At 37.3% G+C, this 27942-nt stretch overlaps 1 protein-coding gene and 1 non-coding gene across 5 annotated transcripts; both read left to right on the top strand.

The window, feature by feature from the left end:
• Positions 1-27942, top strand: LOC105479894 (5'-nucleotidase, cytosolic IB). Of its 4 annotated transcripts, none has more exons than XM_011738217.2 (10): positions 1-135; positions 1977-2066; positions 2396-2575; positions 3173-3310; positions 4613-5077; positions 5357-5524; positions 6635-6764; positions 13461-13583; positions 13988-14172; positions 26759-27942. In XM_011738217.2, exons 1-10 carry the CDS (start codon positions 106-108, stop codon positions 27080-27082), a joined length of 1833 nt encoding a protein of 610 aa, XP_011736519.1. In that variant the 5' UTR covers positions 1-105; the 3' UTR covers positions 27083-27942. The 4 variants fall into 4 exon arrangements, with proteins under 4 accessions (XP_011736519.1, XP_011736518.1, XP_011736521.1 ...); XM_011738216.2 differs by having other exon boundaries at positions 3173-3316; XM_011738219.2 differs by lacking the exon at positions 2396-2575.
• Positions 6156-6262, top strand: LOC112426364 (U6 spliceosomal RNA). The gene has a single exon (XR_003017651.1). It is a non-coding gene; the product is annotated as a U6 spliceosomal RNA (small nuclear RNA).

The raw sequence follows: 27942 nt of genomic DNA, 5'->3' as shown, positions 1-27942 counted from the left end.
TTGACATTCTAAATGCAAAGCTAGACTGAGCAAGGGAAGTGACAGGAAATGGAGCTGGGGAGACAAAAATCTGGATAACAACAAAAGAATTTCAACAGTTAAAAAATGAGTCAAACATCTCTCAAACAGAAAAAGGTGAGTGAATCGAGTGTCTTAGAATCTTGCCATGGGGCTGAAGAAATGTGGACATCAGTCCATCATTTGCCTCTGCAAAGGCTCTGCAACAACCAAATAATTTCAGATAATGGCTTCATGTAGAGGAAAAGAGAAGGAAGAGAATAAAGGCAATGGAAAGAGCAGAGAAATGGGAAGAAGGAGAAATTTTTAAAAAACGAAGACAGAAAAGAAAAAGATTAAAACATGTAGTATACAAATCATTCCAATAAGTCAATATTCATTTAGCATATACTTATATGTTAGTAGTAAAAGGTAAAAACAGTGGCTGTCTTTGAAGAAGGCATGGCCTAGTAGGAGACAGAACAGACAAAGGACAGCTCATTGCTCTGTAAAAGTATATACAAAAGACACAAGCAACACAGGGCAATATTTCACTCTGGGAACTTCCCCCAGGTCACACGGAGCTGGGTTTTGAAGAACATAAGAGAGAAGAGGAGACCATAAGGAAATAAGGGTGGTGTATGCAGGCAAATACAAGTCACTTGGTATTAGTAGAACACAGTGATAAAGTGTAGAGTGAAGGGCATGCAAGTAGCAGGTACACAGGAATACATCATGAGGCTCCTTGTCGAACCAAATGAAGAAAGTGTTTATCCAGGAATGAAGCATTACTAGATTTACATCTCATAAATATTACTCTAAATAAATACAGTGGACAGATCTAGAAGTGGAGAGGATTTAAGGCCATGAAACCTGCTCGAAAGGCTATATTCTAAAAACGTAGTCCCAGGATGGTCAGAGGCCTGGAACAACGCAATGATAATTGAGATATAAAAAAGGAACTGGATTTAAAATATCATTTGGAATTAGAAGTAAGAGGATATTATGGTGACTGCTATGTATGTGTATAAGGAGGGTGAGGGTTGATGAAAAGATTATAAATTAGTTCAGGAGCCGTACAGCTATGCCATTCTCTCATGCAACTAACATTCTCGTGCAACTGACATTGATGAGATTTTTCCTGCTGCAAAACATAGAGCTTAAATGGATGACTATAGAGTGCTCTAGCGGATCTTGGTCTAACCTAGAAGTTGTGCTCCTTAAACAGATAAATAACACTAATCTTGATCACATTGCGGCCACTTACTTATCATAAAACAGTTTAAATAATACTCCAATAAGTATCTCCTCCAAATGAAAATGAAAACATAAATATTTGAGTAGAGTTCCACAAAGTGAGTTATCTTCTTGTGCTCTGTTACTTGGTTTTCCCTATCTGTTGTTAATTTGTTGGTAAGAAATCCCTTTCCACTCTACATCTATGAGTAATTACATGATAGGAACAGAAGACATGACTTTCAATACATTTGTATGAGATTAAGGTCCTTATATTTAGAAATCAAACTAATATTGGTGAGGCTAGATCCACAGAAAATTTGAGCTATAGTGATGATGAAAATGAGAAAAAATTGAATTCTAAATGGTAAGGAAAAATAAGTTTCATAAGTAGCAATCTTCAGAGTAACAGAGACAAAAAAACTTATTCTACATAAACAACTTCACAATTCTCTAATATTTCCCATGTTATCAGTCTTTAAACAATAAATGCTTTATATCTCAAATCTATGAACCAACAAATTTCTATATTAAATTTTGTTTATATAATTCTTTTTAATAAAATATGTGTTATCTTTTACTCATTCTTGTTAGAACGGGGGAAACTAAGGTCTAGAGTTTATATCTTTTTATATAAGCAAATAAATAAATTCCATGTTTTCTTTATCCTTGTATTCTTAAAGTCAAGGTTCCTAACGCCCTGAGATTAAAAATTAATAAACATTCTTTGTTTCCATGTCAAGAATGAGCCCGGAATGAGGTCCTCAAAAGAGAGTCTAGAAGCAGAAAAAAGAAAGGAATCTGACAAACAAGGAGTTCGTCTGAGCAATCAGGTGAGCCGATCTCTGTAGCAGAGGTGAGGAAATTAAGGAGCAGAGAGCATAAAGGAAAATGTTAGGGGGCAGGGAGTTCTGGGAGAGATGACCAAGCTGTTGAGAATTGTATTAAGCAATCCCTAATGTCCTCATGAGGAAGTTAAGGAACTAGGAGAGGTTGGGCCCTGCCTTCCCCTCCATCCATACCCGAGTGTTCACTTAGAATGTGTGGAACCACAGCAGGCTCCTCTGCTCAGCCTACACAGGGAGGAGACTGATCTTTGTTCAAATCAGGGAGGGGAGGGGGTCTGGCCATCGCATTGACCACTTTCTGCACAATCTTTCAGATGAGGCGTGCAGTCAATCCGAATCACTCGCTGAGATGTTGCCCCTTCCGGGGTCACTCGTCGTGTAGACGCTGCCTTTGTGCAGCTGAGGGAACAGCCCTTGGCCCCTGCCGCACAATACGTATTTATATTCACATGTGCCTGTTGTGGGAGCAGGGCCAGCAGATCACCATGATGAGGGTGAGCAGAGATCGCACTACTGATTCTGGAGGGGAACCACAGACAATCTGGGTGAGGGGAAGAATATGGCAAATAGAAACTCTTTTACTTTGCTGCTTCCTGGTCTCCTTCATTCTTGTTTCTCCTAAAAGGAAAGCTTGAGGGCTCCATTCCTTTTAAGCAGCTGCTTTAGAGTCCCCCTGCAACCTCAGTGGGGCACCAGCTGCCCTCACCTTTTGAGTCTGGTAAAAAACGGTGGATATATCATTTCAGCATCAGTTAACAGGCTTATCCTCGAGGGAAGAAGTGAGGAAAAGGGAGGAACAATGGTGAACCATACTAAGTTCCATATACGAGGAGTCACAGTGAAAAAATATGTTTGCATCTTGGTTTTGGATGCTCTTTCAAATGGACCCCCACATAGATGCTCCAAACAGAAGTGAGGACTTGACCAGAGTTAGAACAGTACACAAGAGTTCAGGTTAAGAGTCAATGAGGCCAGGGATCTTCTCACTGGGTGCTGCTATATTCAGCCTGACATGACTATTCTGCAGGCACCTGTATAGAAGGAGTGGGTGACAGGGTTTTACACCCTTGGGTTTCTTCTTTCCATCACAGGGATCACAAGAATCATCACTGCGCAAGACAGACTCTCGAGGGTACCTTGTGCGCAGTCAATGGTCTAGAACATCCCGCAGCCCATCCACCAAGGCTCCATCCATAGATGAGCCTAGAAGCAGGAACACCAGTGCTAAGGTAGAGGTAAAGATGAAAGGGAGGAGTAGATGATAGAATAATAACAATGGTTAACATTTATTGACGCTTTCTATGTGCAAGGCCCTGTTTATGTGCTTTACATGTGTTAGCTAATTTAGCCCTCAGGAGAACTCCCTTCCGCCCATAAATCCCATTTTACCGCTGAGAAAACTGAAGCATAGAGGGAACTTGTTTAAGGTTTCACATTAATAAGTTGTAGAGCTAGCATGAAAACCCAGGGGCTCTAGATCTAGAGGCTGCACACTTCCTCCTTCCTTCCTTAATTCGACAAATAGTTATTAACTGTGATTCTCAGAAGAGAGAAGGAAATGGTCACCACAAGAGAAAAAGAGTGTCAGATTGTGTGGGGCTTTGAGTCTTTAATTAGGCCTGACCACATAAGCAATTAAACAAAAAAAAGTTAGTTTTGAGATTAAGATTTTGGAAGCAGAGCGAATGATCCAGACCCAGCCACTGGGAGAGCATGCATTCCTACCCAATTCATCATCTCTATCGCATTTGACTCAATCATCTAAAGAAAAACATCCTTTTTTGAGTCATGTGTGAAACAATCTGAAATCATACATGGATGCCTAATAACTTCTTGCTCACCTTAGTAAAGGAGATTTTTCTCTAGAATAGTCCTTTCCTGTTTAGGAAAATGATTCAATATAACTGTGGTCCCCTGGCACAAGGAGCTCTGAAGGCCCTGTGGAGATGCTCCAGTCTCCCGACAAGCGACTTTCCCAGCCATCACTCTAACATTCACATGGGGAGCGGGGAGACACATGCCCCAAGGAGATATGTAGAGTGTTCTGGTGAGAATGTCTGGCCCACTTTGCTCATGGAGTTAACTGGAGGTCACACACTAAGGCACTGGCCAAGCAAGATCCATTCTGCACTCCCTCTGTCCTACCTGCAGGCCTCTGACTGAGTAGGTATATGCCAAGCAGGGGACAGAACTTTGCAAACCATGTGTCAGCTGCCTAAGGGGGAGGAGGAGGACTGGGTCCTATCTACTCCAAACAAATAAAAATGTGCGAAATGCTTATGGGGAAGCTAGGGGAGAGAGAATGAAAGCAGACAGTCTCTGTGTCTGTTTAACAGAAATATCAAACAGCTGAAGCCTAGAAATGTCCGGTTCCCTTAAGCCCTACTTAAGGAGCTGAGATGAACCAGCACCCATCCAAGGTCTAGGAATGGAACGGGCAGAAAGGACAAATCCTTGACGGGAGCTGGGCAGAGCTGGCCACAGGGACCCTGGGCAGGCCTCGACTTCAGACGCCCATTGTCTTGCTGCAGCTCCCCAGCAGCTCCACGAGCTCCCGGACTCCATCCACCTCCCCAAGCCTTCATGACTCCTCACCGCCGGCACTGTCCAAGCAGCCCTCGCTCCAGCCGCCCGCGTCGCCCCAGCCACCCCGGTCGCAGGACTCACGGCCTCCCACGCCCCCAGAGCCCGATCCTGGCTCCCGGCGCAACACCAAAATGCAAGACAATCCGGAGGCCTGGGCCCAAGGCATCGTGCGGGAAATCCGCCAGAGCCGGGACTCGCAGTCGCGGGAATATTCGCGCACATCCCCCACCGAATGGAAGTCCTCCAGCCAACGCAGGGGGATCTACCCCGCCTCCAACCAACTGGACCGCGACTGTCTGCCTGAGCAGCAGCAGCAGCAGCGGGAGGATGAGGACGACTACGAGGCTGCCTACTGGGCATCCATGAGGTCGTTCTATGAGAAGAACCCGAGCTCCTCGCGTCCCAGGCCGGTGAGCGAGCCTGCCACCCCTGGCACCCGGGGCGCCCCTCCTTGCAGCGGGCAGCAGAGCCTCTTCCAGCCGCCCTCCTCTCCACTGCGCAGGGAGGTCCTCCCCAGTCTCCCGCTTCTCCTCCCCAAACTTCAGGGAGTCCCAGCCTCAGCTGTTTCCAGCATCCCACTTCTCCAAGCAGGGACCCGCGGTCCTATTCTCACCCTCCCGTGGAGGAGCCCCAACCCTGTCCCCTTCCTGGCTATGTGACTGTCCTCCCGTTGGCGTCCCTCTCTGCAGCCCAAACCCAAGAACGCCATCACCATTGCTCTCTCATCCTGCGCTCTCTTCAACATGGTGGACGGCAGGAAAATCTACGAGGAAGAGGGTCTGGAAAAGTACATGGAGTATCAGCTCACCAATGAGAATGTCATCCTGACCCCGGGTCCGGCGTTCCGCTTTGTCAAGGTACTCTGCAAGCTGTCTTTGGTCCGCCAGGGCCCTCGATGGCGAGGGAAGGACCCAGGCCAACCCTTGGGAGGGCATTCAATTTCCCAGATCATTCCTAGCCCACGATTGTCATTCTTGTCTCCTTCTAGCTGACCCAGGTCAGTTTATGATTTCGCACAGGCTTCCAGACTGTGGAGGAACTCCAGCCCACAGCCCTAGATTTGGTATGTTAGCCTTCCCTAAGTGAAGTCCTAATCATGAGACCTGTAACAGAAGCCTCTCTCCCTCGAAGGAGTGCTAAGAAGCCATAATGAATTTATAATCCTGAGTAGGAGAAATAAAACGCCATATTACAGTGAAATGAAATTCACGTTAGCTCTTCTGGCCCCAAACATAGCATATTAAGAAAATAAAGATGCTGTTGGCACTTAGGGGTGTGATTTTAATAGAAAAGGTAAGGTTCTCTGAACTTACACTGAAATGTATAGCACTTACAACTTTGATCTGCTTATATAAATATTACACAATAACATTATAACCATACAAAAACAAATGACACCTCTACAAGTTGTTGGTAGAATGTACTTATGAGTCATAGTAAAAGCATGGGCAGGAGCCACAAACCTAAAGATACATGTTAATACACAAAGTACTATCTTTGACAGCATATATACTAAAATTCGAACAAAACAGAGACAATTTGCATGACCTCTGGGCAAGGATGACATGCAGATTCATGAAGCAGTCCATATTTTTCAAAATTAAAAAACAATCATTAGATGATCAATAAAAGCAGATTTTAAAAATCAATCAAACATAGACAAAGCATAAAAGGATTAGCCTGACCCTACTCTCTACCTGTCCCCCAGAGATAATTCTAGTGAACCTAAAGTTGAAACAATTCTCAACAAACATTACTGATGTATTCTGAACATTAACTGAGTTCCTATGAATGAGAGGTTGATAATACAGAAATGCATGGGATAAATCTTCCTTAAAGGAGCCAGAATCTCTCAGAGAAGATTCTTCAGAGCTTGAATTTGACTCTGATGAGATGCTTCCTCTGTGGCCTCCCCAAAACCACCTTGCCTGCCCCTCTTTACACACATTCATGTTTGTAATCTGCAGGCACTACAGTATGTCAATGCTAGACTCCGTGATCTATATCCTGATGAACAGGACTTATTTGATATTGTACTGATGACTAATAACCATGCCCAAGTGGGAGTGCGGCTTATAAACAGCGTCAATCACTATGGTAAGTAAAATAAATACCATGTGGAAGAACAGCTCTCTGCTCTGAAAGAGAGAAGCCATGTTATTTTGCTAACTGTGGCTTAACCAAACGCAGCGTCTTTGATACTGACACCCCCTTCTGCGCCAGGAATGTTTATTTGCCTATGTCAGAACAAGAGAGGCCATGTTCATTTTTAACTTCAGCACAGAGTTGGGCTCAAAGCTCTGGACTTAACTTGTCAAGTGTGAATTTCAAAGTCTTAATCCTAGGTCCTGCAATATATTTCTCTGTTTTATGTTTTTCACTTCTGAACTTGACTTCAAGGAGCCGTCAACCGAAAGGTTTTTACTGTGTGATCAAACTTCTTGCTCACCACAGATTCGTGTTAAAGGTTTAAAGGTTTTCACCTCTCCTTTCCACTCTTAAAATCTGATTGTCCCCGGCTGCTTTCTCTCCCCACACATAAAATAATTTACATGGAAAATTTGATTGATTCTAGTCTCTTCAGTGTTTCTATCAGTGTGTTGGGGACTTTAAGAGAAAGTTCCAACTTTTCCTATTATGGAACTACCTGAATTATTTCAGGCACAATTGGCCTATTTTCTAAATGGGTGTGTGAAGTTAAAATAACGTTTAAATTGGGCATATTTACAAATAATCGAGATATAAGTTATGAGTTTTACTTTATATTATTCTAACTATAAGGCTGGAATCATTGAAGTACATTTAAAAATATTTTTGCCTTTTAAAAGTGTAGTCTTCTTAGTGTTATGAAGTAAAAAGAGAGAACATAAAAATTTAACATAAATGAGTGCCATATAACAATCACCTAGTAAACAACAGCTAGTATTTAACATTGATTTAGTAGGTGATTAAGGTCTATCCATCCCTCACCACGCTGACCTATCAAGGCTGGAAGCATAAGAAATCAGTTATTTACCTGTTAATTCTGCTGATGAACTGTGTACAACCTTCTCATGCAGCCTTGTTCATGGAATAAAAATCTTTTGACCCAGAAGAGTTAGTTACTTCCTTCTCTGGGTACTGAAAGCAATTCGTATCTCTGTCTGCCGGGGTCTTTATTATAACAAATGTTTTACATGCCAGGCTCCTCAGTGAACTGTGATCTCCTTAAGAAGAGGGACGACGCTTTAATCATTTCTAGAGTCTCGGTGTCACCAAATAATTTCTGGGTGATGAAATTCACATGATTTAGGGATTTGTAGAGCACACTTTTGTGCCACATATGCCCAACATTGACATAAGTGAAAAAATGAGAGCATTTTCTAATACCAAAGCAGATACTTCCACCAAGACAGTTAATGGACCTGACCGACTCTCCTGGTCCATACAAATGATAAACAACTAACTAGACAGTATTCTGCTTTATATCATGTGTACCTACCAGTTTATCATATATCTAAAAAAAATCCTTTGAATTGGTACATATTCTATCATTTGGATAATCCTATACTTTATATAACTACTGTCACATTGTTGAACGTTTTGCTTTTATAAATAACCCTAAACAGACCTTTTTATAGAAATCTTTATCAGAATTTCAGAATATTCCTTTTTAAAAAACTAAGGAATCTTAGGTCAAAAGGTACAAAGCTGTTAAAAGCTCTTAATACATATTGCGTATCATCAAATCACTTTCTAGACAGCTTGTACCAATGTATACTTTTACCCATAGTATATGAAGGTGCCTATTTTACAAACCACTTTCAGACAGCCAGTGTTATTTTGTAACAGTTACTGATTTACAAAAGCATTTGATGTTATATTAATGTTTAATGATGATAATTCACTGTTATATGACTAAATTGCATGTCATGAGGGTTTAGTGTAGAGATTACTTCATTACCTAGGTAATAAGCATATTACCCAATAGGTAATTTTTCAATCGTCATCTGCCTCCCACCTTCCACCCTCAAGTAGGCCCTGATGTCTATTGCTCCCTTCTTTGTGTCCATGTGTACTCAATGTTTAGCTCCCACTTATAAGTGAGAACATGTGGTATTTGGTTTTCTGTTGCTGCATTAATTCACCTAGGATAACAGCCTCCAGCTCCATCCATGTTGCTGCAAAAAAGATGATCTCATTCTCTATTATGGTTGTGTTCCACGGTATATATGCACTACATTTTGTTTATCCAGTCCATCATCAATGGGCATTTAGGTTGATTACATGTCTTTGCTATTGTCAATGGTCCTGCAATTAACATTTGTGTGCATATATTCTGGTTTTTTGTTGTTGTTGTTTGTTTGTTTGTTTGGTTTTGAGACAGAATTTTGCTCTTGTTGCCCAGGCTGGAGTGCAATGGCACTATCTCGGCTCACCGCAACCTCTGCCTCCCGGGTTCAAGTGATTCTCCTGTCTCAGCCTCCCGAGTAGCTGGGATTACAGGCATGTGCCACCATGCCCGGCTAATTTTGTATTTTTTTAGTAAAGGTGGGGTTTCTCCATGTTGATCAGACCAGTCTCAAACTCCTGACCCCAGATGATCTGCCCACCTCAGCCTCCCAAACTGCTGGGAGTACAGGCGTGAGCCACCATGCCCTGCCATATATATATTCTTATGGTAGAACAATTCATATTCCTTTGGGCATATACCCAGCAATGGGATTGCTGGGCCAAATGGTAATTCTGTTTAAAATTCATTGAGAAATCTGCAACCTGCTTTCCATACTAGCTGAACTATTTTACACCACCAAAAGCAGCACGTAAGTGTTCCTTTTTAACCACAACCTCATCAGCAGGTCAGTTTTTGATTTTTAACAGTAGCCATTCTGATTGATATGAGATGATAATCTCATTGTAGTTTTGATTTGATTTTCTCTAATGATTAGTGAGGTTGTGCATTTTTTTCATATGCTTGTTGGCTGCATGTATGTCTTCTGAGAAGTGTCTATTCATGTCCTTTGCCCATTTTTTAATGAGGTTGTTTCTGCTTGTTAATCTGTTTAAATACCTCACAAATTCTGGATTTTAGACCTTTGTTAAATGCATAATTTGAAAATATTTTCTTCCATTTTATAGGCTGTCTGTTTACTCTGGTGATTGTTTCTTTTGCTATGCAGAAGCTCTTTAATTAGCTCCCATGTGTCAATTTTTTTCTTGTTGTTGCAATTGCTTTTGGTGTCTTCATCATGAAATCTTTGCCAGAGCCTGTCCAGATTGGTATTTCCTAGGTTTTCCTCGAGGGCTTGGGACATGCCCCAAGGAGATATGTAGAGTGTTCTGGTGAGAATGTCTGGCCCACTTTGCTCACGGAGTTAACTGGAGGTCACACACTAAGGCACTGACCAAGCAAGATCCATTCTGCACGCCCTCTGTCCTACCTGCAGGCCTCTGACTGAGTAGGTATATGCCAAGCAGGGGACAGAACTTTGCAAACCATGTGTCAGCTGCCTAAGGGGGAGGAGGAGGACTGGGTCCTATCTACTCCAAACAAATAAAAATGTGCGAAATGCTTATGGGGAAGCTAGGGGAGAGAGAATGAAAGCAGACAGTCTCTGTGTCTGTTTAACAGAAATATCAAACAGCTGAAGCCTAGAAATGTCCGGTTCCCTTAAGCCCTACTTAAGGAGCTGAGATGAACCAGCACCCATCCAAGGTCTAGGAATGGAACGGGCAGAAAGGACAAATCCTTGACGGGAGCTGGGCAGAGCTGGCCACAGGGACCCTGGGCAGGCCTCGACTTCAGACGCCCATTGTCTTTAATCCATCTTGAGTTAATTTTTGTATCTGGTGAAAAGAAGGGGTCCCATTTCAATCTTTGGCATATAGCTAGCCAGTTATCCCAGCACCATTTATTGAATACAGAGTCCTTTCCCCATTGCATGTTTTTCTTGACTTTGTTGAAGATCAGATGGTTGTAGGTGTGTGGCTTTACTTCTGGGTTTTCTAACCCATTCCATTGGTCTATGTGTCTGTTTTTGTACTGGTACCATGCTGTTTTAGTTAGTGTATCTTTGTAGTATAGTGTGAAGCTTGGTTATGTAATGCCTCCAGCTTTGTTCTTTTTGCTAAGGTTTGCTGTGGCTATTCAAGCCCTTTTTTGATTTCATGTGAATTTCCAAATAGTGTTTTCTAATTCTGTGAAAAATGTCATTGGTAGTTTGATAGGAATAGCATTGAATCTGTAAATTGCTTTGAGCAGTATGGCCATTTTAACAATATTGATTCTTCCTATTCATGATCATGGGATGTTTTTCCATTTGTTTGTGTTGTCTTTCATTTTTTTTCAGCAGTGTTTTGTAATCCTTTTAGATATTTTTCACCTCCATGGATAGCTGTATTCCTAGGTATTTTAATTTTGTGTATGGTGATTGCAAATGGGATTGCATTCTTTATTTGGCTTTTAGCTTGAACACTGTTGGTATATAGAAATGCTACTGATTTTGCACATTAATTTTGTATTCTGAAACTGCTGAAGTTATTATCAGAGGTAGGAACTTTGGGGCAGAAACTATGGCATTTTCTAGGTGAAAAATCATATCATCTTCCAAGAGAGATAATCTGAGTTCCTCTCTTTCTATTTGAATGTCTTTTTTCATTCTCTTGCCTGACTGCTCTGGCTAGGACTTCAGGACTATGTTGAATACAAATGGTGAGAGTGGGCATCCTTGTCTTATTCCAGTTCTTCTAGCTTTTGCCCATTCAGTATGATATTGGCTCTGGGTTTGTCATAGATGGCTTTTATTATTTTGAAGTATGTTCCTTCAAGGTTGAGGCTTTTATGGGGGAGGGGGGTAACATGAAAGGATGTTAAATTTTATTGACAGCCATTTTTGCATCTATTGAGATTATCATATAGTTTTTACTTTTAGTTCTATTTATTGGATGAATCACATTTATTGACTGGTGTATGTTGAACCAACTATGCATCCTAGGAATAAAGCCTACTTGATTATGGTAGATTAGCTTTTTGATGTGCTGCTGGATTTGGTTTGGTAGTATTTTGTTGAGGATTTTGCATCTGTGTTCTTCAGGGATATTGGCCTGAAGTTTTCTTTTTTCTGTGTCTCTGCTAGGTTTTGGTATCAGAGTTATGTTGACCTCATAAAATAAATTAGGGAGGAGTCTCTCCTCCATAATTTTTTACAATAGTTTCAGTAGGATTCATACCAGTTCCTAAATGTCTGGTAAAATTTGGCTGAGTATCCATCTGGTCCAGGGCTGTTTATGGTTGACAGGCTGTTTATTACTGATTCAATTTAGAAACTTGTTATTGGTCAGTTAGGGTTTCAGTTTCTTCCTGGTTCAATCTTTGGAGGTTGTATTTTTCCAGGAATTTATCTATTTCTTCTAGGTTTTCCAGTTTCTATGCATAGAGGTGTTTGTAACAATCTGAGGGGTTTTTGTTTTTACTATTTCTGTGAGGTTGGTAGTAATGTCACTTGTGTCATTTCTGATTGTGTATATTTGGATTTTTCTCTCTTTTTTTCTTTGTTAGTCTAGCTAGCAGTCTATCAATCTTATTGATTCTTTCAAATAACAAACTTTTGGTTTTGTTGATCTTTCGTATATTTTTTCACATCTCAATTTCATTCAGTTCAGCTTTGATTATGGTTCTTTTCTTCAGTTAGCTCTAGGGTTAGTTTTTTTCTTTCTTTTTTTTTCTAGTTCCTCTAGGTGTGATGTTATGTTGTTAATTTGTGATCTTTCTATCTTTTGATAAAGGTGTTTCATGCTATAAACTCCCCTCTTAACAGTGCTTTAGATATGTCCCAGAGATTCTGGTATGTTGTATCTTTATTATCATCAGCTTCAAATAATTTCTTGATTTCTGCCTTCATTTCATTGTTTACCCAAAAGTCATTCAGGAGCAGGTTGGTTGTTTATTTTCCATGTAATTGTATGGTTTTGAGATAGAGCTTTTTTTTTTTTTTTTTTTTTTTTGAGACAGAGTCTCACTCTGTTGCCAGGCTAGAGTCCTGTAGCACAATCTCAAGAGCCACATCTCAATAGACCTTTACAGTAAGTGAGCAGGCTGTAGTTCAAGAAAAAGTACCCTGTTCAAGCCTAGACAAGAGTCAAACACTTGGGCTCAAGTCTGCTCTATGCATCTAAATCAGTGTGTTAGATTAAGTCTTTATGTCTAACTTTCCTTTCCTGTAATGAAGATAATAATACCTTCAGTATGTTTGTGAGAATAAAATGGCATGATCTATGTGAATATACTATGCATATAAACTATAATGTACCAAACACAACCACTATTACATAAAATAGTTTAGGAATTTTAAATATTGGTGCTATAAGACGATTTTAAAAGTTTATTTCTTTTTTTTTTTTTTGAGACGGAGTCTCACTCTATCGCCCAGGCTGGAGTGCAGTGGCCAGATCTCGGTTCACTGCAAGCTCCGCCTCCCAGGTTTACGCCATTCTCCTGCCTCAGCCTCCCAAGTAGCTGGGACTACAGGCGCCTGCCACCTCGCCCGGCTAGTTTTTTGTATTTTTTAGTAGAGACGGGGTTTCACCGTGTTAGCCAGGATGGTCTCGATCTCCTGACCTCGTGATCCACCCGTCTCGGCCTCCCAAAGTGCTGGGATAAAAGTTTATTTCTAAGGTAACTTTCCTTTAGGTTCACAAATAAAGCCAGTTGAATTTACAAATAAGTTCAGTTATCTGTAAGGTAACTTTTACTTGGATTTACAGCATTTTGTCTTTAATCTCTGTCATAACAAAGTCTTTCTTGTCTGATAATAGGCTTACTGATTGACCGCTTCTGTCTGACCGGTGGAAAAAACCCAATTGGCTATTTGAAGGCATATCTTACCAACTTGTATATTGCTGCAGATTCTGAAAAAGTGCAAGAGGCAATACAAGAAGGTATTAGTCTGATTTTATTCCTCTAGTTAATAAAGAGGTTTACACTAATGGTTACTTACATTAAGTTTTGCATATGATTATGAGGCTTACGGTCTTGTTGGATATTCTTCTGAAGTTTTTCCACATGGGGCAACACTTAAGTCTGTCCTTTAGAGCTTTGACTTTCCTGGAAATGGACATCCTCAGTAATTGTCCTACAATCCATTTTACATGTTCCCATTCCTATAGAAACAGAGGCAGTGCATAGACAACTGTTCTGAGATCTGTGGTTGTGAAGAGGAGTTGAGCCATCAGGTAATAGCTAGAGAGAAAACATAAGGTCTGGAAGAATTTGTTTTTTTAATGGTAGAAACTATAACGCATGGACCTAAGAAGAGTATTAATCAGTCTCCATAATCTATCAGGTATTGCCTCTGCCACAATGTTTGATGGAGCCAAAGACATGGCTTACTGTGACACCCAGCTCCGTGTAGCCTTTGATGGGGATGCTGTCCTCTTCTCTGATGAGTCTGAACATTTTACCAAGGAGCATGGGCTGGACAAATTCTTCCAGTATGATACATTATGTGAAAGTAAGCCTCTTGCTCAGGTAGGTTCAATGAGTGCTAATTAATTTTTATGTACTTATTTATGTACTTATTTATTTTCTATTCTATATAAATATCAATATTGGTCCATTCTGATGAATGTTTAAGTTATTTTAGGCAGGCCACTCCTTCTTACTGTCTTATCTTTGGAGCTTTCTTTCTTTCTTCCATGAATTGCTCACTTTGATGCATTCACTGCTGATAACTTTATTTTTAATTTTAACCTTATTTTATCTATACTTTTGGAAATGCTTGTATGATCTTCCCATAATAAGAAGTATGCGAGTAACAGGAAATACTACTTATCAATAAGCCACTACTACATAATAAATTCTCAAAATAGTAGGGTCATTTCCAATAGATTAGAGTAAGCATTTGTTGAATCTCTGTCCTTGACTTCAAACTCAAGAAAGGCATTGCTTAATTGAGAAAATATGCACAACTAAGAACTTGAACTGAATCAAATAATGATCCTCAAACAAGTGCAAATTATGAATATGTAATCAAACTGAAACTAAATATTTAGATTTTTTTGGATTAGTGCTGTTGAGTACCTTTCAATCCATCCATGAACCGAAGCGTTAAAATCAAGGTCGAAAATGAACAGAACCTATAACTTTTGAACAAAAGGAAATCTGAGATCAAAATGTCATTTAATCTGAATCTAAACTTATAGGTCTTTTATTTTATTCTATCAATTTTCCCAAGAAATTTAATTGTTCTTTTTCTCAGTTCTTCCTGAACTTAAGTTAAACTTAAATATTGTTATTTTTATATAAATTTATAAAAGTATGAATAGACTAACTGAAAGTTGAAAAGTTTTTCTACTTTGTCACCTCTCATTAAAGCAAGCAATATTTAAACTATGAGTGTGTGTGTTCAACTTCATACTCTCTTTCTAAATAGCTCCTTTGGAAACCTTAACCTAGTGTTATAAAGTTCAGTATTAACAAAGCTTACTATTGAGAAGAAAATTCTTTGTTATATTTTATATCAGTCTACTCTGCTGAAATTCAGAGCCGTTCACCATTATTGAAATGTGAAAATCCTCCATAAAAAGAACACTTAAGCAATGCTTTCAAAGAAAGCATTGCTTCCAGACAAATGTTAAAGTAGTATTTTCTCATCTGAAGTAAATAATCTAAATTTCTTTTAAATTTTACATTTTTCAGTTCTTTTCTCATGTTGTACTTTGTTATTTTCTTCAGTTTTATTGAGTTACACTTAATTTTTAAAAGTTGCACATATTTAATGTATACATTTTGATGAATTTGGACATATACATACACACATGATACTGTCACTACAAATAAGGTAATAAACATATCCACCGCTCCCAAAAACTTACTTTTCTCCTTGTCTTTTAAACATTTTTTTGTTTTGTGGTAAGAACACTTAAGATCTATCCACTAAACAAGTTTTTAAGTGTACAATACCATATTGTTAACTATAGGCACTACATTGTACAGCAGATCTCTAGAATTTATTCATCTTAGCAGGTCTTCCAGGTCTCATCCATTTTGTTACAAATGGTAGTATTTCCTTCTTTTTAAAGGCTGATTAATATTATGTTGTGTCTTATCCCACATTTTCTCTATCCATTCCCCTGATGACATTTGGGTTATTTCCAAATCTTGGCCATTGTGAATAATGTTGTAGTAAACATTGCAGTTTACATAGCTCTTTGAGATCCTGCTTTCATTTCTTTTGGATATATACTCAACAGTGGGATTACTGAATCATTTGGCAGTTGTTCTGGTTTTAGTTTTTTCTGAAAAATTTCCATTCTGTTTTCCACAGCGGCTACACAATTTTACATTTCTGCCCACAGTGTATAAGGGTTCCACATTCTCTACATACTCCCCCACCATTTGGTATCTTTGTTTTGTTTTGTCTTCTATAATAGCCATCTTGACTAGTAAAATTTGATATTTGATCGTGGTTTTTATTTGGATTTCTCTGATGATTAATGTGTTGAGTACCTTTTCATATACCCATTGACATTTGTATGTGTTCTTTAGAGAAATGTCTATTCAAGTCCTTTGCTCATTTTTAACCAGATTAATTTGTTTTTATTTTGCTGTTGAGTTGTAAGAATTCTTTGTATATTTTGGAAATTAACCCTTATCAGATGTATAGTTTGCAAATATTTTCTCCCATTCCATAGGTTGCCTTTTCACTCTGTTTCCTTTGCTTTGCAGAAACTTCCTAGTTTTATGTATTCTCACTTATTTTTGCTCCTTAAATGGCCTTTTTCTCCCATTAAACAATTAAAATTGTGAATCCCAACTCTACTTATTGTAGGAATACCCAACAAATTTCATGCTTTCCTTTATTATGCAGTACTTCTGCCAGTTTAAAAACCATGCCATTTTTTACATAAAAAAAGGTGATTTTCCATAAAGGCCAGAAGGCTTTGCTGGGTGTTCCATTGATGAGAAAGAATCTGTGAGGTACAACTCCTACTGAAGACATTCAAGTATGTTGCTAGTAGGGTGGTGGTTTGGTCATGACAATATCTTAATTTTGTCAAATGGAAGAGGTCTGAAAGTCACCAGCAAATGGGACAGCTGGAGAGGATTAATTGAACAAGTCTGAATGTAGTTTATGAGCCTCCAATCTCCAATGTAGTACAGTGACAAGTAACTGATATCTCCTGATTTGATCCCCATCTCTTGTCTCACCGTTCTGGGATAATGGTCTCTAAGTGTGTGTGTGTATGTGTGTGTGTATCAGAATTTTTGAGGTATATTTATATAGAGTAAAATTTATAATTTTAAGTGGATAGTTTTAAGAGTTTTAACAAATATATATAATTGTGAAATAACCACTAACATAAAAATACATACTCAACCGTTTCATTAAATCACTAAATTCCCTCATGTCCCTTTGTAGTCATCCTAGTACCCTATCTCCAGACCCCATCAACCACTACTCAACTGATTTCTATTTCTATAGTTTTGCGTTTTCCAGGTGTCATATAAATGGAATCATATGGGACGCAATCTGACTTGTTTTATTTATTATAGCATAATGCATGTCATTGCATGTATCAGTACTTGGCTCCTTTTTATTGCTGAGTAGTATTCTATTCTGTGGATGTACCATGTTTTCTTTATTCTTTTACCTGTTGAAGGAGTAGGTCATTTCTAGTCTTTGACATTTATAAATGAAGCTACTTTTAAACATTTGAATACAAATTTCTGTGTAAATATAAGATTTCATTTCATTTTTAAATACCTAGAAGTGGAATTGCTAGGTCATGTGATAAGTAGTATACTGTATCATTATTTGATGAGATACAGTCAAATTATTTTCCCAAATGACCATAACATTTTGCATTCCTAAAAGCAATGCATGATTTTGTTGCTTTGCATTGTTGCTGGCATTTGGTAGTATTGAGTATTTTTCTTTTCTTTCTTTATTTAAGCAATTTTCGTGTTTATAAAAAAAAAAAAACTCATTGTAGTTTTAGCTTGCATTTCTTTAATGACCAACGTTACTGAGCATCTTATCAGGTGCTTTTTTCCATCATGTATCTTCTTTGGTGAAGTACCTGTTCAAATCTTTTCCTCATTTTATTGGGTTTTTGGTTTGTTATCGACTTCTGAGAGTTCCTCATATGTTTTGGATACTCATCCTTTATCAGGCATGTGTTTTACAAATATTTTCTCTCAGCCTGTGCTTGTTTTTCATTCTTCTAACATCTTTCAGTGCTTTTCAGTGAGCAGAAACTTATAATTTTGATGAAGTCAGATTTATCAGTTTTTTCTCTTAGAAATTGCACTTTTAATATCATATATAAGAAATCTTTGCCTAATCCAAGGCCATAATGATTATCTCTTGACTTTTTATATAGAAATTTTATGGTTTTAGGCTTTTAATTTAGGATTACGGTCTCTTGTGAGTCAATATGGTATTTGTGCAAAGTACAAGTTGTGGTTCATTTTTCCTGCTTATTCTAATTTCCTGGATATCTTAATTGTTCAAGCATTATTTGTTGAAAATGGTGACTTTCTGTCTTGTTCCTTTAATATAGATATTCATCCTTTTATCAATATTACATTGTCTTGATTATTGTAGTTTTATAGTAGTTTTGTTTGTTTGTTTGTTTTTTGACGGAGTCTTCGCTCTGTCGCCCAGTCTGGAGTGCAATGGCGTGATCTCAGCTCACTGCAACCTTTGCCTCCCGGGTTCAAGACATTCTCCTGCCTCAGCCTCCTGAGTAGCTGGGACTACTACAGGCGCCTACCACCACACCCAGTTAATTTTTCGTATTTTTAGTAGAGACTAAAATACCATATTGGCCAGGCTGGTCTCGAACTCCTGACCTTGTGATACACCCACCTCAGCTGCCCAAACTGCTGGGATTACAGGCCTGAGCCACTGCGCCTGGCTACAATAGTTCTTAGGACCAGGTGGTGTGAGTACTTCAACTCTGTTAAAATTAAAAAACAACAACAACAACAACAACAACAAAATATATATATATATATAGAGAGAGAGAGAGAGAGAGAGAGTACAGTCTGATTCCCTTGCACTTTCATATAGATTTAAGAAGTGTATCTATTTCTGGGGGAAAAATTTTGTGAGAATTTTTATTTTTATTTTTGTTTTATTTATAGCTAGAGCTTGGGATAATAGATATCTTAATAATATTGAGTCTTTCTTTCCATGGACATGGTATTTCTCCTCTCCTCATTTATTTAGAACATTTAATTTTTTTTTTTTAGTCTTTTGTAGGTTTCAGCACACAGATATTGCATTTTTTTATTTATACCTATGCATTTTGTAATATTTTGGTACTATCATAAATGGTACTTTTAAAATCCTTACTATCCAATTATTTATTGCTAATACATAGAATCACAATTGGTTTTTGTATTCTGCAACCTTGTTCAATTTCCTTGTTAGTTCTCACAACAATTTTGTAGATTGAGATTTTCTAAGTCAACAATAATGTTGACTGTGACTAAAGACAGTTTTATTTCTGTGTTTCCATGCTGTATATCTGTTATTTATCATTCTTGACTTTTTACCTTGCTAGTACATCCAGTACAATGTTCAGAACAGTGATGAGGGTGGACACCCTTGCCACGTACCCAGATCTTAGGGGGACATCAGTCTTTCACTCTTAACTGTTATCCATAGGTCTTTTCTAGATGCCTTTTTTTCAGGTTGAGGGAGTTACCTTCTCTTTCTAGTTTTTTGAGAGTTTTTATAATAAATGAAGGTTGAATTTTGACTATGCCTGATTTGCATCTATTGAGAAAAATCATGTGGTTTCTCTCCTTTAGTCTGTTGAGGTGTAAATTACATTAATGGATTTGTAAAAGCTGAGGCAGCTTTGCGTTGTTGGTATTAATTCAAGTTGGTCATGTGGTATTATCCTTTTCATATATCGCTGAATCCAATTTGTTAATATTTTGTATTATTTATTCATTTATGTCTTCATGTTCATCCTCTACAGTTTTATTCTCTTGTAACACCTTAATCTGACTTTAGTAACAGGGTAGTACTACCTTCATAAAATGTGATACAAACTATTTAAAATGTTTGGTAGAATTTTTCAAAGAAGCCATCTGGGCCTGAACTTTTTTCTTTGTTGGAAGGCTTTTAACTACTGATTCAATTATTTTGGTAGCTATAGAACTTCCATTTATCTTTTTCTTCCTTTTCTCATTCTTTTCTTCTCTCTGTTTATCAGCTTATGTTTTTCAAGGAATTTGTTCATTTAAATGACTGAATTTATGGACATAAACTTTTACAGTGTTTTACTAATATGTTTTTAATATTTGTAGGATCCTTAGTGATGTGTCCCCACTTTTATTTCTGATACTAGTAATTTGTGTCTTTTCTTTTTTTTTGTTGTTTTCCTTGGTCAGTTTGGCCAGAGGTTAATCAATTTTCCTGAGCCAGCTGTTCCTAAGTTTTTAAATGTGGAAGCTGAGATTGTTCATTTGAAACCTCTCTTCTAATATAAGCACTTAATGCTATAAATGTTCCTCTAAACACTGCTGTAGTTGCATCCCACAAATTTTGACAGATGATGGTTTTTTTTTTTTTATTTAATTCAAAATATATTTTTAAAATTTCTCTGTGATTTCCTCTTTGACCCACAGGTCACTTAGAAGTAGGTTATTTAATTATCATATATTTGGAGTTTATTCAGATATCTTTCTATCATTGAAACAAAGCTTAACTCTTTTGTGTTGTAATTAGAAAATATATTTTGTATCTCAATTATTTAAATTTATTGCGGTATGTTTTATGCCCAGAATATGGTCTATCTTGATGAATATGTCATGTGTATTTGAAAAGAATATTCTGTTGTCATGAAATATTCTATAAATGTCAATTAGATTATGTAAATTAATTCAGGTAATATTGCTTGGGTTTTTTATATTGTCAGTAATTGTCTGTCTATTTGTTTTACCTACTATTGAGAAGGCAGTGTTGAAATCTCCAAATATATTTGAGAACTTATCTATTTATCCTTTCAATTTTATCAGTTTTACATCAGTGTATTTTGCATCTTTGATTTTAGGTGTCCACATATTTAGGATTATTATATTGTCTTAATCTTAATTAATACCTTTAATCTAATTAATACCTTAATTAGATTAAAATACTAATCTTAATACCTTAATTATATTATGTATATTATATAATACATAATATAATTTATATATAATACATAATATTAATAAGGTATTAATTAAGATTAGTATTTTAAGATATGTATATATTTAAGATATGATTATATTAAGATATGTATATTATATAATACATAATTATGTAATATTCATCTGATACTCATATAATCATTCCAGCTTTTTTGGGGGGTTAATGTTTGTATGATATGATCTTTCTATACTTTTATCTATGCCTTTATATTTAAATTTTGTTTATATTTAACTTATTTTTCTTATAGATATTACAGTTGGTACTGCTATTTATACAATCTGGCAATCCCTGTGTTTTAATTGCTATTTTTAGGATGTTTAAATTTAACATGATCATAGCTTTGGTTGGATTAAAATCTACTATCTTCCTATGCTTTCTCTGTGTTCCAACCATTCTTAGTTTCCTTTTCCTTTTCTTTTTTCCCCTATTTACTTAAGAATTTACTGTGTGTTTTTACATGCTATTTTATCTCCACTATTGGCTTATGACTGATTTAAAATTTCTATTAGTTACTCTAGTGTTTACAATATGCAACTTTAAGTAATCACCATGTATTGTCAAACAATGTTATACTCTATAACATCATATGTGCGGTAAGAACCTTGCAATAACGAACTGCCAAACTCTCCCTCTCCTGTTTTGTGCTACAGTTGTCGTATATTTTTATTTTATCTATGCTATAAACTCTCTATACTTTGCTACTGTGAACGCTGAAAATGTGAAACAGGTCTCAGTAAATTTAGAAAGTTTATTTTGCCAAGGTTGAGGATACGCACGCATGACACAGCCTCAGGAGGATCTGATGACATGTGCCCAATATGGTTAGAGCACAGTTTGGTTTTATCCATTTTAGGGAGACATGAGATACTTATTAATCAACATATGTAATATGAACATTGGTTTGGTCTGGAAAGGGAGGACTCCAGGCAGGTTTGAGTTTCTGATTAGCCCCTCCAAAGAAGGCAATCCTATATGTAGTTATCTCAGTGAGCATAGCAGTGACTTTGAATAGAATGGAAGGCAGATCGTCTCTAAGTTGTTCCAGGCTTAACTTTTCCGTTTAGCTTAGTGACTTGGGGACTGCAACACTTATTTTTCTTTTCCACTACTATTTCTGTTTTTGGTAATTAAATACCTTCTACTAAATAAGGATGAGGCAAAATATGTATTTCATATTCGAATTCCTTTTAATCATTTTCAGAGAGCTTCCTTTCTTTGTGTAGATCAGGTTTTTCTCTGTTATCATATTCCTTCTGCCAGGAGATCTTTTGTTTTATTTTGTTTTCTTTAACATTTCATGTAGTACAAATCTACTGGTACTGAATCTGTTTTTCTTTGCCTAAAAAGTCTTAACCTTATTTATTTTTTAAAACCATATTTTATTTTTACTGAATGTAATATTCTGGGCTTACTATGTTTTTCTTCCAGCACCTTAAAGATGCTTTTCCATTGTCTTCTCATTTGTATAGATTCTGACGACAAATGTTATGAATTTTGTATCTTTAGTCTTTAGTATGTAATGTGTCTATTTTTCTCTGACTGCCTTCATAATTGTCTATATTTCCTTTGGCTTGAATATGAGAGGGGAGTGTAAGAGTGTGTGTGTGTGTGTGTGTGTGTGTGTGTGTGTGTCCCACAGCATTTCAATACTCTGGATTTTTTTCCCCACTCTTTCTTTTTCTCTTTCTGTCTTTTCAGTTTGGGCAATTTCTATCGACTTGTCTTCAAGTTCACTCATTCTTTCTTTAGCTGTGTTGAGTCTACTGATACATCCATTAGGCACTCTTTTTTTTTTTTTTTTTTTTTTTTTTTTTTTGAGACGGAGTCTGGCTCTGTCACCCAGGCTGGAGTGCAGTGGCGCGATCTCGGCTCACTGCAAGCTCCGCCTCCCGGGTTTACGCCATTCTCCTGCCTCAGCCTCCCAAGTAGCTGGGACTACAGGCGCCCACCACCTCGCCCGGCTAGTTTTTTGTATTTTTTAGTAGAGACGGGGTTTCACGGTGTTAGCCAGGATGGTCTCGATCTCCTGACCTCGTGATCCGCCCGTCTCGGCCTCCCAAAGTGCTGGGATTACAGGCTTGAGCCACCGCGCCCGGCCAGGCACTCTTTATATAGTTCCATTCAACTCTCTTATCATTTCAATCTCTTTGCCAAAATTGCCAAAATTGCTAGTCTACTCATGTATGGTATCCACCTTTAAAGCAGACATTTAAATATATTAATCACAGTTATTTTCAATTCCCTCTGTTATATTTGTGATATCTGGGTCATAAGTCTAGTTCTTTTAATTTCTCCTGAAAGTAGATTGTTCATTTTGTTTTGTTCTGTTTTACTGTAGGACTAGCAATTATTGTGATAGATTGAATCAATCAAATCAGGTGTTAAGCTTGTTTTAGATTTTGTGGTTGCTATGGTTATCTTCATGGCACCACAAGATCCAAGCTTGTCTGGTATCAATTTTGCCAGAGGGTTTTTCTCCAGATTTCTAGTCGACTTTCAGCAGTAGGCCTTCCCTGTGTGTCTGCTGCAGAGGAGGTCTCCTCGTTCTTACCCCTTCCCAGCTATTTCTTCTATCTTCCTAGGGCTTAGGGATGAACATTCTCCTGGATCTTGCCATGCCCCAGTGATAGCCAATATCTAATGGTACCGATCCTTGATAGTCTCTTATCCTCCCAAAGTTAGAATGTTTTCTTCTGTAACAGTGGATCTTTACTCATGCCGTGGAGGATAACAGTGTTCGAAGCCCTTCTAGCAGTCTAAGCTCTTTGTTTCTGAGGGTATAAGCAACTGGGGGAGTTTTAGTCTTTGCCCCCAGTGGCAGCTGCTCCCCTCCTCCACACCTGTACCATCAAGGATGGCTTTATTCTATCACCCTACTGCCTGCAGTCTTTGTCATCAGCATCTAATGAAGTCCATGGAGAAAAGCCTAAAAGAGAGTGTGTACTTCTCGTGCCTGTGGATCCCAGGGCTTCTATGCTCTCTCGTTGGTGCACCCTAGTTCTTTCTCAATGTCTTTTTTAAATTACTTGAATTGCTTGTACTTGCTTGTATGGAATCTGGTATAACTTTTTTCAACTCTCTACCAAAAGTACACAGTTCTTGCACTCCACATCTTCTTGAAGATGCCTGTTTTTCCCTAGTTTTCATGCTAGTTGGTTACCCTACAATCTCAGCTCTTTGATGGGCTCAAGAAAAGTTATTTTTTAGATTGGAGTTTTCTCGTTATCAGGGTTGGAGTAACAGTCTTTCCCTAGTATTTGCTTTTTCTAAGTTTCCCTAGTAATTTTATATTTTTATTGATAAATTATATGCTGTACTACTGTGCAAATATATAAATTACAAAACATACCCCAAAATAGTAAAAGAGAATGAGATGGATACTTGATTTGAATATGGTGATATAAACTCAGCATTCTCTGTTTCTTCCATTTGGAAATCATCCAAAAACAGCAAGGGAAACTGTGCCCCTCTGTGTTTTAAAGACTAACTGCAATGATGGTGGCTCCTGCCAACAGTCACTATGAGTTTGCTGCTCTTGTCAAAGAAACAGTCCCAGTTTTTTCACCTATATGTTTGGCCTCTTACCATGAGAAAGTATATTTACTTGTTTTTTCCTAAGATATACAGCCTTAAAGAAAATTTAAGTAAATGGTTACACAATAAGTCGTGTTTACAGAAAACAGTTTGTTTCCATGACAGCAAAGAAGGGAGCCTTTGAATCATGAAAACAAGTCAGTCTCCAAATATTCCCATTGACCTTCCCCTAGAAACCCACCAATTGTCCCAAGAAAAACCAGTCTACTTCAGTACAAGTAATAATAAAAAGAGAACTGACATTGAATACATTCAAAGATACTATGAGAAAAAGGCAGATTAAAAAAGAACAAAATCTAATAACAGATGAAGAGCTCTTACAAGAAAAAGTTGACATAATACAGATAATTATGACTAAACATTTGCCATGACTTTTAAAGACTTAAAGCAAGATCATAAAGTAAAAATGCAATAATCAAGGAAGAGATGATAAAATGTGAAAGTTATAGAATGCTGTAAATCTTTCCTCCCTTCTAATAGAGATATTACCCATCTGGTACAGATTAAAAACACAATTACATATAGAAAAATGACAGAAATAGATAACAGGTAAAGAAGACCCAGCATATGCCTAAGTAGAATCACTGAAGAAGAACTTTAAAATCATGTTGGGAGGGGAATTGATGTTAAATATAAAGATGCAAATTAACGTAAAAATATAAATTAAAAACTGATAAATTATCAAAAGATATTTATATATTAAATGATTAAAATATTAAATATTAAAAGCCCATATTGTGTGATAGAGGTATAGAATCAAAATGACCATCACTGAGAGGCCTAGTGAAATTATTGGGCTTCAAAATGAAGAAATAATTATTTGGGCTGCCTACTCATATAAGTGGTGGAAGAGGTGGGATGGGAAACAAGAGGCCCTCAAACTTCTCAAGAGCAGCATTCAAAAGCAAAAGACAGTGGAGCACTACTTATAAGATCTTGTGGAGAATCTTATATATAAATCATGTATTCTATATCCAGCCAAAAGTTTATTCAAGGACAGAGGAAACAGATATACAGTTGAGAATATACCATATTCTCAGGGATTACTACCATAAGATGTTTTTGAGAAAATTAGTACTACAGGACAAATTTTGGCCAACACGTGGAGGACGAGAAGCACAAAGGCACAAACATTCATATAATATAGTTAACCATAGAATTCGAACTAAAACAACTGTACAAAAGAACAAATTTGTATGATGTACAAATTATATAACTAACAAAAAATGGAAAAATATGGGGAAAGAAGGTCTACAGAAGAAGTATGCTGGAATTTTCAGTTACAATAGCCAATCAAAGGATGAAATGTAAACTTGATAAATAGAAATAAAACAAAATGTAATAATGCAAAAGTAAATAAACACCAAGGAAAAGTAAATAAATGACCAAAATTAGATAGTGGAGAAGAAATAGAGGACTACAGACACATTGAAGAAACACCCTGCTTTCATTATTTCTCATTATGAAGAATAATAGATCTGGGATTCTTTTTAAAAATGAGGACTGAGGGTACTATAAAAGGTTATAGTTGTAAAGGTAATTTATAGAAGGAAATAATGTAAACCTTCTTAAATGTCAGAAGAACCACCCATATACAACTACAAAGAAGAAAGACACAGATTATTGAACAATCCTTTAAAATCTTTAAAACATGGAAAATGCAATAAAAACCACAAGACAGAAACAATCTCAAGTATATTTGTAATATAAATAAATGTAAATGAACAAAAACAACTATTGTTTTAAAAAATAAGATTTTCAGGTTGTATCACGTAGCAAAATCCAATTCTAGGCTCTACGCAAGAGATACTAAAACTAAGTGTTTGGAAAGGTTAAAAATGAAAGACACAGTTAGATTCAAGTCAAACAGCATTAAGCTAGACAAAAGCATATACTTTATAAAGTTAAAATGCACATTCACAAAAAGCAAATTAAAAGAGTAGTGCTTTGGTAACTAATTAGAGTTTATTTAGAGTGACCCGCTATTCCAGCTTACCATGGATAGTTTATGTCTGTTGTCCTGGCTTAATTATTTATTGAACATTCTTTCATATTTAAAGTATATAGGTTTACATGTTAAATCATATGGTCATTTTAGGCACATTCCAGGGATGCAAGGATGGTTCCATATCAGACAACATATTCACATAAATTCCTATCGAATTTTAGCCTTTTGCCATCAGCTTCATAACACTGCATGTCATGCTGTATTATATCCTTTGTATTGTATCTTATGGGTCTCTGCTTTTTAGCATTCACTTTCTTTGGCTCACTGTATCACAGCTGTGATATATGTTCCTTTTACAGGGTCCCCTGAAAGGCTTTCTGGAAGATTTAGGCAGACTGCAAAAGAAGTTCTATGCCAAAAATGAACGGTTACTTTGTCCTATCAGGACCTACCTGGTTACAGCTAGGAGTGCAGCCAGTTCAGGCGCCCGTGTGCTGAAGACCCTTCGACGCTGGGGTCTAGAGATAGACGAAGCTCTTTTCCTTGCTGGAGCCCCCAAAAGTCCCATCTTGGTGAAGATCCGGCCCCATATCTTCTTTGATGACCACATGTTCCACATTGAAGGGGCACAGAAGTTAGGTTCCATGGCAGCTTATGGCTTTAATAAAAAATTCAGTAGTTAGGGGCAGGGAGGAGAAATAAAGTGGTAATAGTCTGGTATTACAGAAGCCACTTCTTTTGACCCTCTAGGATTATTAGATAGGTATTTCAGAAAATTGGACCTTAAAACTTAGCTTCTTTGGAAAGATTTCCTCTTGATTTTTTGGAAAACCTTTTGAACCCTCAAGTTACCATCAAACTACTTCTCTTTGAACTACCAATACTGTTGAATGTCATTGCACCTATCTCTGTGTAAGCCACAATGATGACTCTTTAAGATAAGTTTAGAACTTGAATATTTGCATGCTTAAAGGACTGTTTTAGAAGCTTACTTAGTTTCATGAAGCACTGCTCATTTTTGGATGTTTGTAGATAACAATGAATTGTTACCCATCAGCATTGTAGAATAGTGTCTTCAAAGGTAGAAGGAGTATGGTTAAGTACACTCTTGAAAACTGGACCTTTGTATTCTGTGACTGCTATGGCCAGCCTTTTAAACAAAGCAAAATGAGAATTTCACTCTACCTGCATAACAATTTTGATACTGCTCATTTAGAAATAAATCATCTGGTTGTTCCTCCAGGGTACTTTCTAAGATAAGCCTTAAACAGAAACTCTTAAGAAAGGTTCTCTGAAAATTACTTGGTGGGTTAAATGCCTCTGGTCCACAGTTTCATATTTGAAGTCTCTGGCTTTGGGCCTGGCAGGCTGGCACATCCATATTTGTATGGAAAAAAAAAAAAAAAAAAAAAGACCCTACGCTACCACTTCAAAATGTGACATGAAGTGTAGAATCCTGGTCCTTCATTGTCATTCTCATGTGATTTTTGTTTTGTTTTCAACAAAAATTGGTTTGTCATTAAATATATGTTAGGCACAGTGA

Source organism: Macaca nemestrina, chromosome 13 (genome assembly GCF_043159975.1).
Source record: "Macaca nemestrina isolate mMacNem1 chromosome 13, mMacNem.hap1, whole genome shotgun sequence".
Classification (NCBI taxonomy): domain Eukaryota; kingdom Metazoa; phylum Chordata; class Mammalia; order Primates; family Cercopithecidae; genus Macaca; species Macaca nemestrina.
This window is presented reverse-complemented; position numbering and strand designations above follow the sequence as displayed.

Bases quoted from the DNA above. Each gene is read 5' to 3' on its own strand.
- LOC105479894 (XM_011738216.2), top strand. From the start codon at position 106: ATGAGTCAAACATCTCTCAAACAGAAAAAG. The intron at 2,576-3,172 runs GTGAGCAGAGAT...TTTCCATCACAG, and splicing joins AGCAGATCACCATGATGAGG to GGATCACAAGAATCATCACT. The intron at 6,765-13,460 runs GTAAGTAAAATA...GTCTGATAATAG, and splicing joins AAACAGCGTCAATCACTATG to GCTTACTGATTGACCGCTTC.